The 12,306-nt window shown below is 41.8% G+C and overlaps 1 protein-coding gene across 1 annotated transcript in view; it reads right to left on the bottom strand.

Moving 5' to 3' along the window:
* LOC111961212 (collagen alpha-1(XXVII) chain B-like) overlaps positions 1-9,594 on the bottom strand; it is a 210,349-nt gene extending 200,755 nt beyond the window's left edge. Inside the window, 2 exon segments of the mRNA XM_023983294.2 lie at positions 4,021-4,091; positions 9,198-9,594. Coding sequence (XP_023839062.1) covers positions 4,021-4,091; positions 9,198-9,250 — 124 coding nt within the window. The 5' untranslated portion in view covers positions 9,251-9,594.
* Between the last annotated feature and the right edge of the window lie 2,712 nt (positions 9,595-12,306).

The raw sequence follows: 12,306 nt of genomic DNA, 5'->3' as shown, positions 1-12,306 counted from the left end.
GAATTCAATGTTAATTTCTCTACCATAAGCCACCTCCAACGTCTTTTTAGAGAATTTGGCAGTATATCCAACTGGCCTCACAACCGCAGACCATGTATAACCACACCGGCCCAGGACCTCCACATCCTTCTTCTTCACCTGCGGGATGGTCTGAGACCAGCCACCCAGACAGCTGATGAAACTGAGTAGTATTTTGACTTAAGAAATGTAAGCCTGGGATCTAACCCGGGTCTGTAGTGATGCCTCAAGCACTGCGATGCAGTGCCTTAGAACGCTGCGCCACTCGGGAGGTCCAACTGAAAAGTATTTCTGTCTATAATAAAGCCCTTTTTTGGGGATAAAACTAATTCTCATTGGCTGGAACTGGCTCACCAGTGGATGGACCTGGCTCCCAAGTGGGTAGGCCTCTGCCCTCCCTCCCAGGCCCACACCCCTGCCCAGTCATGTGAAATCCATAGATTAGGGCCTATTGATTGTATTTCACTTGACCGATTTTCCTTATATGAACTGTAACTCATTAAAATTGGTGAAATTGTTGCATGTTGTGTTTAATATTTTTGTTCAGTATAAGTACATGGGTGTGGTATTAGACTCTAAACTGACTTCTAAGTTGGTCAATACTGTGAAATGTAGATAAGAAACTGTCTTAACAGTAATGCTGCTAAGGTTTATACGCATGCTATGATATTTTTCTCACATGTCTTATTGCATTACAAGAAAAACGACAAGAAACCATTGCAATCTATGTACAAGTGTGCATTGAATTATTATTTTTTTAATCAAAAAACGACTACTTATCACCACTGTTTAATTCTCAAGAAACACAATTTGTTAAGTTTTGAACTTTTTTGTACATTTTCAAATGTAAAACTGCTTTTTAAACGTGTACATGGACTTGCTCCACAACAAGTCAAGTGACTACTACTACTTTACTATCTATATGGTCACACACTAGGGGAGCAATTAATGGAAACTGTAGAGTTCCAGTGTGTAGAACAGCTTTTGCCCAATCTGCATTTTTACCACTGGAGCCAACTTCCGGAAAACTTAAAAATGTGTAGCTAATGTCAGTGCTTTTACACAGTGGTTGAAAAAGTACCCAATTGTCATACTTGAGTAAAAGTATAGATACCTTTAATAGAAAGTTACTCAAAAGTAAAATACTACTTGAGTAAAAGTCTAGAAATATTTGGTTCTAAATATACTTAAGTATCAAAAGTAAATGTAATTGCTAAAATATACTTAAGTATCAAAAGTAAAAGTATAAATAATTTCAAATTCCTTCTAGAAAGCAAAGTGCCAGCGGCACCAATTTTTTGTTTTAAATTTATGGCTAGCCAGGGGCAGGCTCCAACACTCAGACATAATTTACAAACTAGGCATGTGTTTAGTGAGTCTGCCAGATCAGAGGCAGTAGGGATGACCAGGGATGTTCTCTTCATAAGTGTGTGAATTAGACCATTTCCTGTCCTGCTAAGCATTCAAAATGTAACTAGCACTTTTGGGTGTCAGGTAAAATGTATGGAGTAAAAATTATATTATTATCTTTAGGAACGTAGTGAAGTATAAATAGTAAAGTAATGTACAGATACCCAAAATAATTACTTAAGTATTACTTTAAAGTGTTTATACTTAAGTACTTTACACCACTGCTTTTACACCAAAAGTTAAAACAGTGGTTAAAAGAACAGCAGGTTTATAGCCACTTATGAATTTTTTTTGTTACTGTTTTTTTACTATGTGTTTTTACAACTCATAGGTCCAATAACAATATGTCCGATAATTATTATGTGCAATGTCTTGACTTCTGTGTGGAAACTTATCTGTATGTCCTGACCTCTGTTTTTTGTACTATTCTTTTCTTTTCTTTTAAATATGTTTGATATCTGTATGTAGTCTGCTCGTAAATGTTTTTTTAGTTTATATGTTCACCTGCCTGGGGACTGCAGATGGAAATTAGCTGTTGGCTAAATCTACTACAACACATTTTTATCAAGTGTACTGAGACTTATGTTTTGTTGTATATTGCGCCTGTTCAAATAAACGTAAAAATAATGATAATAATAATAATATGTTCAATGGGAAAAATCGGCCCCCGCTCGCAACCGCCCAGCAAGTGGGCCCTGGAATACACCATGGGGACTGCAGGCGATGGGACTGCCACCGACTGCTTTGGGTTGATTGGTGTGTCTCTGCTCTAAGACAGAATCATGCAGTCAGTAGTAGTGCACTCCATAGGGAATTGGGAGCCAGAGATGCAGCCATACAGTTTGTGTTTAGCACCTGGTTGGTGTTCACAGCCTTTCTGGTATCCACCTTTCCTACGCACGCCTTTCCTGCGCCCTTCTCAGTAGTTAGTATTCAGACTTACCTTATGCAGGTGRGTAACGGGCTTTGCAGGCTTGGTGCGCGCGCTCAATACATTTAATTAAACCGCTGAAAACCCTCCCACTTACTGGCCAACAGATTTTCTCGTGGAGTGTAAAGCTATCCCTTTAAAAACGGTGTACCTTTAACTCAAATTTTGTCGACAAACTAGAATACATAAAAAAACAGGTTCAGAATATAGGGATCAACAAAAGAAAGCCAACTAAATATGTGCATATTCATCTCCGATTGAACACTAACTGGTAGATAAAAAAATACTCTGATTTTGTAGATTACTTAGGCACATTTTGGGGTAAGGAAAGTATGTATTATTCATTTAAAAAACAGGTTTGGAGAGCCTACAGTGGTTTGATTCATCCGGAAAGTTGCCATAATCAAGTTCAATCCATTAAATATTGGAAGGTGGAAAAAAGTGTACAATAAAGGGTTGAACAATAGCCCTATAAATCTACATTAATCCTCACTAATCATGGAACTGTCCAGTCGTCGTGAACCGTGCACTAAGGTCCATGTTTAACCTGCTACGTTTGGTTCCATAATGATTCAAATAGGCTACATGTCCCAAATTTTTGCACACTACAGTGAGAGTTATAAATGTATGTGGGTATTACTGACGGTGGCTCACAATAGTGGCTAATATTTAACATTATACAAAATGTTAAATATAACAGAGAAAAGAGCATAAACAGGTTCAGCCCTACAGAATCCTATAGCTTGCGTCTCCAAATGTCATCCACGCAAATGATGAGGGCACACAATTAATAGTGGTACAGTTATTTATAGACTACTTAAGTGTAGAAAGGGGGCCTCAATACATGATTTTCCATTTCCTTCCATATGACTGGTTTCACAATCATCTCTAGGGATCCTTCTCAATCCCCTTCTCCAAATGAATTACTAATATACCTAGCTCTTATTGATTTATAAATTACAGTGCATGGAGCATGCTGTTATTTCTATCAGAAAAAATAAAGTAGATGCTTTTTCCACTTTTTCCGCATGTTCACACGACCTTATTCGCCGTCTCCTCGCACGTAAAGGTAATGGAATTAAGTCAAGGTCTGAATACGACATATCTGTAGACACACTTCCACCACACCTTCTGTTCATAGATCTCCAACCAGAACAAATAGCGGGTGAATAGCAGGCAATTCTCACGCTTAAGTTCAAGGTCCTAATACGCATAGAGAAAAGTACAGAAGAAGGGAATTATGTTCCATTTGTGCGCCTTTAACTCGGGTCGGAATTGGCCCCTATGGCCTATGCCTCTTCGCTTCTAGTTCAATTCCACATAATGGATGAGTTCAGGGCCTCATTACTCCAAAATAGTTTTTTTTTTTTTAAATGTTAATTTGAACCAGAGCAGTTATTGCAATTCTGTGTCAATTGTGTTCATTTGTGTCTTTGGAAAGCCGCAAACAAGAGCCATCGCACCTTAATGAGCCGTTTGAGCTCTACACACATTGCCATGGAAACATCCAAATCCCATACAGCATGTTTACAGGCTTGTGCTATGAGCACAATATAACTCCAATCCAATCTGTTGTACTGCTTTTCCGCTATTAAAACAGGCACTGTGAAACCAGGGTGGAAAAGAAAAGAAATTAATGCCAGAAGGAAGTCATGTCTTACCTTCAGAGTGTACTTGTGCAAGTCCCAGATAACAAGTACAATATAAAACTGTACAGAGCAATAGGACTCTCCTGTGAGGAAGAAAGGAGAGGCTGGTTAGAAACACTCTACAGCAAGTAATGTTACAGCTAGGTTGGCTCACTAAACAACTTATAAAACTTAAGGCCCAAAATGCATTTTTTATTATATTGAAAAACGTACCTTTCACGAGACACTATACTTCACTTTATATCATTGTAGTTGATCATGACATGAGAAAGACTTATGAGTGGTGCTGTATTATGGTGACGTCAGGTGAAATAAAAAGCTTCAATCTGGGTCAGAACATACCCCCAAAACAACAACCCAATCACAGTTGGTCATTTAATAACTCTCTCCATCATAATTATCATCATCATAAAGAATTGCAATAAAGTTCTCTGCAGAACTATTTCACGTTAAAGGTAGCTAAGTCTCTAACACCCAGCAGCAGCAGCATCCAGTGAACATGTCCCTCTCACCACACTACAGGGATCGTGTTCACTAGGCCACGCAATGGAAAACCTTCAAAAACGTTTAGCAATGGAAAGCTACAATAAGCATTTCTTAATAGGTCCAGGTAGTCCCTCCCTGTTTCAGTCTTTCTATTTCAGTTTGGTGTCCCAAGAGGGGTGAGGTGAGTGAATGACAGGTGGACTAGTAGCTCCAGAAGGCGAGGTCAGTATAGGTGCATCAAAGCTGGGCCCGAGAGACTGAAAAACAGCTTCCATCTCAAGGCCATCAGACTGTTAAACAGCCATCACTAACACAGAGAGGCTGCTGTCTACATACAAACTCGAAATCATTGGCCACCTTAATAAATGGATCACTAGTCACTTTAATAATGTTTACATATCTTACATTACTCATCTCATATGTATATACTGTGTTTTATCTATTGCATCTTACCTATGCCGCTCTGTCATCGCTCATCCATATATTTATATGTACATATTCTTATTCCACCCCTTTAGATTTGTGTGTATAAGGTAGTTGTTGTGGAACTGTTAGATTACTTGTTAGATATTACTGCATGGTTGGAACTAGAAGCACCAAGCATTTCGCTACACTCACATTAACATCTGATAACCACGTGTATGAGACCAATAAAATGTGATTTGATTTGGGTGAATAGGGGATCCTGTAACAGGAGGAAAGGAGCTGTCACTGTTTGGTTATTACCATCGGAAGACATCGAGAGACACTGGAGGAAATGTCTAAAGCAGCTGTGGGTGTGTGGGGGTTAGCAGGCAGATAGACAGAGACTCAACTCCCATTTCCCAACATCCCCTTCCCCAGTCTGAACACAGTCATTCTGCTTTAGCAAATAACAACCCGGAGAACCAGAGAATGCTCTGAAACCACTGTCTGACCTCACAGTAAGTAACGCAGCGGAGTGCCATCATCACCAACCTGACACCACTCTAAACAGCTGGTTGTGGTCTCAGAGGTCTGGGAGTGTGTGTGTGTGTGTGTGTGTGTGTGTGTGTGTGTGTGTGTGTGTGTGTGTGTCTCACGACAAGCAGCTGGTTGTGGTCTCAGATTGTCTCTTATCAGCTGGGCAGGGATCCGCTGGAAGTGAGTCTCCTTCTGTCAGACGGTTTACATGTATGTGAACCAGACGTAATGTTGAGTCAACTAAGTTTGCTTGAAATTAACAGTATTTTTACAGTTGCACTGTTTTTACCGACTAAAGTCTACCTACTGGGCTGGCAAAATCTGTATCCTAAAGATGGTTTGGTTCGAGGAGATACTGATGCTTGTATGACGGGCTCTGTGGCAGGTCTGGGCTATGTGGGTTTGCTGGGCAATCGGATTCTATTCGTTTGGAAACAACACTGTTTGGAAACAACACTCAACATAGTTGAGTAGGAAGGCCTGCCCTCTCGAAGACCTCTCCATCCTGGTTGACAACTCCTCAGTGTCGCCCTCCCAGAGTGAAAAGAACCTTGGCGTGACCCTGGACAACACCCTGTCGTTTTCTGCAAACATCAAAGCAGTGACCCGCTCCTGCAGGTTCATTCTCTACAACATCGGTAGAGTACAACCCTACCTCACACAGGAAGTAGTGCAGGTCCTAATCCAGGCACTTGTCCTCTCCCGTCTGGACTACTGAAACTCGCTGTTGGTTGGGCTCCCCACTTGTTTCATCAAACCCCTGCAACTTATCCAGAATGCTGCAGCCCGCGAGGTTTTCAACCTTCCCAAGTTCTCTAATGACACTCCACTGGCTTCCAGTCGCTTCCACTACAAGACCATGGTGCTTACCGACGGAACAGCAAGAGACACTGCCCCTCCCTACCTACAGGCTATGCACAAACCCTACACCCCAACCTGAGCACTCCGTTCTGCCACCTCAGGTCTCTTGGCCCTCCCACCCTGTCCCAACGGTGGAACCAGCTTCCGAAAACATCTGAAACTCGACCTGTTCAAACAGTATCTTAAATAATCCTCGTCATCACCCTCCCCCCAGCTCTTGACTCTACTTATAGCTACGATATTGAGGAAAACATTTCTCTACTGTATATGCCTGTGATATGTGGTTGTCCTACCTAGCTATCTTAAGATGAATGTACTAACTGTAAGTTGCTCTGGATAAGTGTGGCGCTAAATGACTAAAATGTCAAATGTAAATTCTTTGGCATACTTGTTTTGATTTTGCCTTTTTTTTTAAAATCAGGTAAGTCATTGAGAACAAGTTCTCTTTTACAATAACAACACGACAAACTCTCTACATCTTCCCTTATGTAAGAGATGCACAAATCCAATCAGTGGGGGGCACAATCGGGAAATGGTCTATTATTTATTGCCCCCTTTGACATCCTTGAGTCATGCCAAAGCGCCCAACTGTTCAGATGTTGACACCTCAATGATGCCTGGAGCTTCTGAGTGACCATTACAATCAATATACCAGGCAGCCTGTCTGACTTAAAAATGGCATTATACTAAAGCTCTGTTTCTCATTTTGTAGTCAGTGTGTAGGGCTCCTCTTCCTCTACTTTTCTGCATGCCTTCGACCTTAGTGGTTCCACTGACCTCTGTCCTTATCCTCACACTCTCAGTCCTTTATTACCTCCACCATCTATCTCTGTTCTCTCTTTGTCTCTTTTTTCCCAATCTGTATTTCTCTCTTTCTATATGTATTTCTCTCTCTCTCTCTCCCCTCTCTCTGTCAGAGCGCTATCCATCTGGTCTCAACACATATACACATTTGATTGAACTTTGAGAATATCCTGATTTATTTTTTTTGCCAATATTGTTAGCTAAATAGGTTACGCTGTTTATTGTCATCAGTTGAACAACAAAGCCACTGTAGACACCAGTGAAACAAGGTGGTGTAGTTTCATTATACATTTTTTCATATTGTTATGATATATCACTTTGAAAACCTAGCTGTTTATTTTGAAGAGTAGATAGCCTAACAGTGACTAGCTGTGGACACCAATTGTGTCAGGACATGAATTGAGGCACTGGACATTCCTTGATCTACTTCCTGGCTCTTCCCTTCATTCTGCCTCCTTTTATTGATTAACAGACTCGTTCATTCATTGGGGGTAATAAGATTTTGGGATATTCCTTTCATATACGAAATGGTAGGCTATTTGATAGTGAAAGTCATCTGATAAAATATGAATAGTATGACCTATGAAAAAAATGAAAGCCTATTTAGCCTCCTTTATGGAAAATGAAAAGTTGACAAACAAACAACACGAAAGAGACTGATAACAACCAGTTGCTTGTTTGGAGACGGATAATGGACTGACGAAAACCAAAAACAGATGGAACTCAAAAGTTGACAAATCACTTCACAGAATCTCCCTCTTCGATAAGACTGAGCGATAGCTGTTCACACAACTCACCCGCCGATCCAGCTGGTTTAAGTGTGGAGTGCGGTCATTATCCGGGTCCGTCGTTAGTACTTCATTATGCAGTGTGATTTGTTAAAATAGTTACCAAAAAAAACGACGAAAAGTCGCTGGAATGGTCAACACTTCAGAGGCTTCGGCTAAGTGAAAACGAATGTCACATTGCCTTCTAAATACCGCCACTTTTAGACGAAAGACGTTCGATTTCAGTCGCCGGGTGAATTTAATAGGCTTAATTGTACGCGCACTTTGTGCTGAGAAAGTTACAGCTTTGACGAGAGCGCTGTGCATTCCAAAGATAACATAGCAAATGTATTTTAGGTTATTTTTCAAATTAATAATAAACCTACAGTAGGCATATAGTAGCATAGGCTTCTTCTCACTGTCGCCCTCAACGGTATTCTCCTAAAAACCCTTGCTTGACTGCATATTCGACCTAAATTAGCCTATTGTAACATCATATTCGAAAAGGTTACAAAGTAGATCCTGTTCCAACTGAATCAGTAACTTTCTCTGGAGCTTAATACAAACAGCTTCAGGATATTTCAGACTCTAGGCAACTGTAAACCTGCCACAAATGAACATCGTTTGTGACAGGCTGCTGGACCATTGCCAGCCGGCAGGTAGGATACATACCAAAAAGGTTGGGCCAGTAAACGAAACGTCGCTAGTTCGAACCTCCGAGTCGAGTAGGTTACAAATCAGTCGATCTGCCCAAGGCATCTATTCCTAAATGCTCTGGATAAGAGTGTCTGCCAAATGACCAGGTGAAAGTGGAGGAGACAGGTTAAATAAGTATTTTTAATCCTTGAGACATGGATTGTGTATGTGTGCCATTCAGAGTGTGAATAGGCACGACAAAATATTGAAGTGCCTTTGTACGGGGTATGGTAGTAGGTGGGTTTGAGTGGGTCAAGAACTGCAATGTTGCTGGGTTTTTCACACTCAACAGGGTCCTGTGTGTATCAAGAATGGTCCACAACCCAAAGGACATTCAGACAATTTAAACCAGCATCCCTATGGAACGCTTTCGACACCTTGTCCCGAAATAATTTAGGCTGTTCTGAGGGCAAAGGGGGGTGCAACTCAATATTAGGAAGGTGTTCTTAATGTTCTGTACACTCAGTGTATGCAGGCTAGGATAACTGAACATCTGCATTCAAAATCACATCGTAACTATCAGTCAGGTCCACTTCAATTAGGCTGCATATGCAAGTGTGTGAGTGACTCCATTACTTTCATATCAACTTCTGATCCCCATCACAGAAAACCATCCAGTATAGAAATACTTACTTTGTGTCGAGATGAGAGGTTCTGCAATCTCTCCTTCGGATCCCTAGATTCATTTGTATTCATTTGTCCTGGCAGTCAAAAACCGGATCTGTTAATCACAGCGTGACTCCTTTGCAAGGGAACAGAAAGCACCGGTTGTCCTCTAACACATTTGAGAAGCTTGCAATACAGTTCCAAGGGAAAGCTCTTCTGTTGATTTTCCTATCAAGACCAACATAAATGACTGTGGTCAGCCAGAGAGCAGTATGACAGGAACCTTTCCAGGGTGACTTTCTTCCGATATTCCCCGTGGTTCATTCATTTATGCCGATCCGTAATGAGGGACGTTGAATCAGAAAGAAAACGTTTAGTTCTTGAGGAGGTTACGGAGTCAGGAGCGGAGGTTACGGAGTCAGGAGCGGAGGACTCATCCTTTTCCTTTTTAAACAGCCTCTCTGTGGGTGACCGACCGTAAGGCACCGCAGCACATGGTGTCGGGTTACAAACCCAGCGGTTGCGCTGGGCAACTACACGAAGCCTCCAGGGGGTGGCCACACGAACCCGCTTAATCGGGAAACTGTCCTGTTAAAATGACCATTGAAATAATCCACGGCCGTATGTGAGAAGGTGCGTATATTCATTATCTACAATGTTATGAAAATAGGCTCGACGGGATCTTTATGCACTAGAACGTTTATTTAACTGGTTTAATTGAATTCATGTACCATGTCTAACAGATGATCATTACTTATGATGAGGGCCTGGAGCATAGATATTTCCTGCATTAGCCTGTGACTCTTAATTAACTTGTTTCACAAAAACCTCCCAGCACTCTAGTTTTCACAGATGTTGCAGCAAACTTGGCAGGTGTGTCTTACAAGTCACCCTTGTATAAACAGGAGCAAGAGCCTTTGAGATAGACGTGATTACTTAAAGCTGCAATTTGTAACTTTTTGAGTGACCCCACTAAATTAAAATATAAAACTCTGTCATTCTCATTGAAAGCAAGTCTAAGAAGCGCTATATCTGTTCTATGTATGCTATTTATGTGCTTCCTGGTCTTAAGTTTCATTTTTGCATCTTTTACTTTCGGTTTTGTACATGAGCTTCAAACAGCTGAAAATACAACATTTTTGGTTATGGAAAATATATTTCACAGCTGTTTAGATGGTACAATATTTATCTACACTATACTTGCTTGTTTTGTGACATACATTTAAATTATGTGAACTATTAGCATTTTAGCAACCAGGAAATGGCAGAGAGATTTGTGCATAGTGCATCTTTAATGGACAGTATCTTGGATAAAGGGAAGGCCATTAGGCCTACTTAACAAAGAAAAAAAAAAGTGAATCAAAGGTGTATATGTAACGGATGTGAAATGGCTAGCTAGTTAGCGGGTACGCGCTACTAGCATTTCAATCAGTTACGTCACTTGCTCTGAGACTTAAGTAGGGTTTCCCCTTGCTCTGCAAGGGCCGTGGCTTTTGTGGAGCGATGGGTAACGACGCTTCGTGGGTGTCAGTTGTTGATGTGTGCAGAGGGTCCCTGGTTCGCGCCCGTGTCGGGGCGAGGGGACGGTTTAAAGTTATACTTTTACATTGATGCTGTTGACCCGGATCACTGGTTGCTGCGGAAAAGGAGGAGGTTGAAAGGGGGGTGAGTGTAACGAATGTGAAATGGCTAGCTAGTTAGCGGGTACGCGCTACTAGCATTTCAATCAGTTACGTCACTTGCTCTGAGACTTAAGTAGGGTTTCCCCTTGCTCTGCAAGGGCCGTGGCTTTTGTGGAGCGATGGGTAACGACGCTTCGTGGGTGTCAGTTGTTGATGTGTGCAGAGGGTCCCTGGTTCGCGCCCGTGTCGGGCGAGGGGACGGTTTAAAGTTATACTGTTACATATAAACAAGCATGATTGAGCCATATTGTAGTAGATGTCAATGTGTACATGATAATGGGATGAAGTTTGAAAAGCCATACAGCAGCTGCAATATTTCCCAGCTAGCAATGAGGAATCGGCCCAGAAGCGGCCCTCTTCCGGGGTGCCGGAACTGATTGAATCGGCCCGGAATCATGTGTAGGACTCGGCCCGAAATCAAAAATGAATGATTGCCCAGAATCGGCCCAAGTACATCGGGCCGTTTCCGTCTACCGGCATTCAGCCGACTTTGCCGGCGTCTAACCAGAATCCCACCAGAAGCGGCCCGATGCAAATTTAAATAAATGTATACAAAATTACCCGATTTAGTCATTTTAAATATTACTGTTATACATTTTATACATACAAATTATACCCATCCACAAAAAAACATATTGTGTCAGAGGAAACACAATACACCTGGTGACCGTGCATGCGCCTGCCACAGGAGTCGCTACAGCGGAATGGGACAAGGACATCCCGGACCGGCCAAACCCTCCTCTAAATTGGACGACGCTGGGCCAATTGTGCGTCGCCTCATGGGTCTCCCAGTCGCGGCCGGCACGGGTCTCAAACCAGCATCTGGAGCAACGCAGTTTGCAATGCGATGCAGTGTCTTAGACCACTGCGCCACTCGGGAGGCTACTAGGTTTTTAATCCTTATCAATTGCCTTGCACAATCTATCAAAATACTAAAATACAACACAGGACTCTTAAAGAGTTTAAGTTAAATGTTAATTGTATTTTTTGATCACAGAAACAATGAGAAAATATGGAAAAATAAATAATGAAAGGTTAATTATATAAAGTGTAACCATCTGCCAGAGAGTAGTCCCAATCGGCCCGAGCCCCAAGTAATACATTTTGGCCAGATAACGCTCACCGGAATCGGCCCAAGCCCCAAGTAATACATTTCGGCCAAATAACTCTTACCGGAATCGGCCCGAGCCCCAAGTAATACATTTTGGCCAGATAACTCACACCGGAATCGGCCAGAGCTCAATCCCCGCATCCTAGCCATAAGTAATACTGCCAAAGGCAGCCCAGACTTGGGCCACATGGCGTCGGCCGAGTCTGACTCTCAGCCGAGTGCCCCTACTCTAAGCCGGAATCTGCCCAGATCCACTGTGCTAGCTTGGTTGAGATATTTGAGGGAAAAAAGGTACACACACTCATATCCAAATAACCCTTCTATAACATAGAAACACTGACAT

The sequence above is a fragment of the Salvelinus sp. IW2-2015 genome, linkage group LG4q.1:29, assembly GCF_002910315.2.
Source record: "Salvelinus sp. IW2-2015 linkage group LG4q.1:29, ASM291031v2, whole genome shotgun sequence".
NCBI lineage: Eukaryota > Metazoa > Chordata > Actinopteri > Salmoniformes > Salmonidae > Salvelinus > Salvelinus sp. IW2-2015.
Note: the sequence above shows the minus strand (reverse complement) of the source record. Positions and strands in the feature narration are given on the sequence as shown.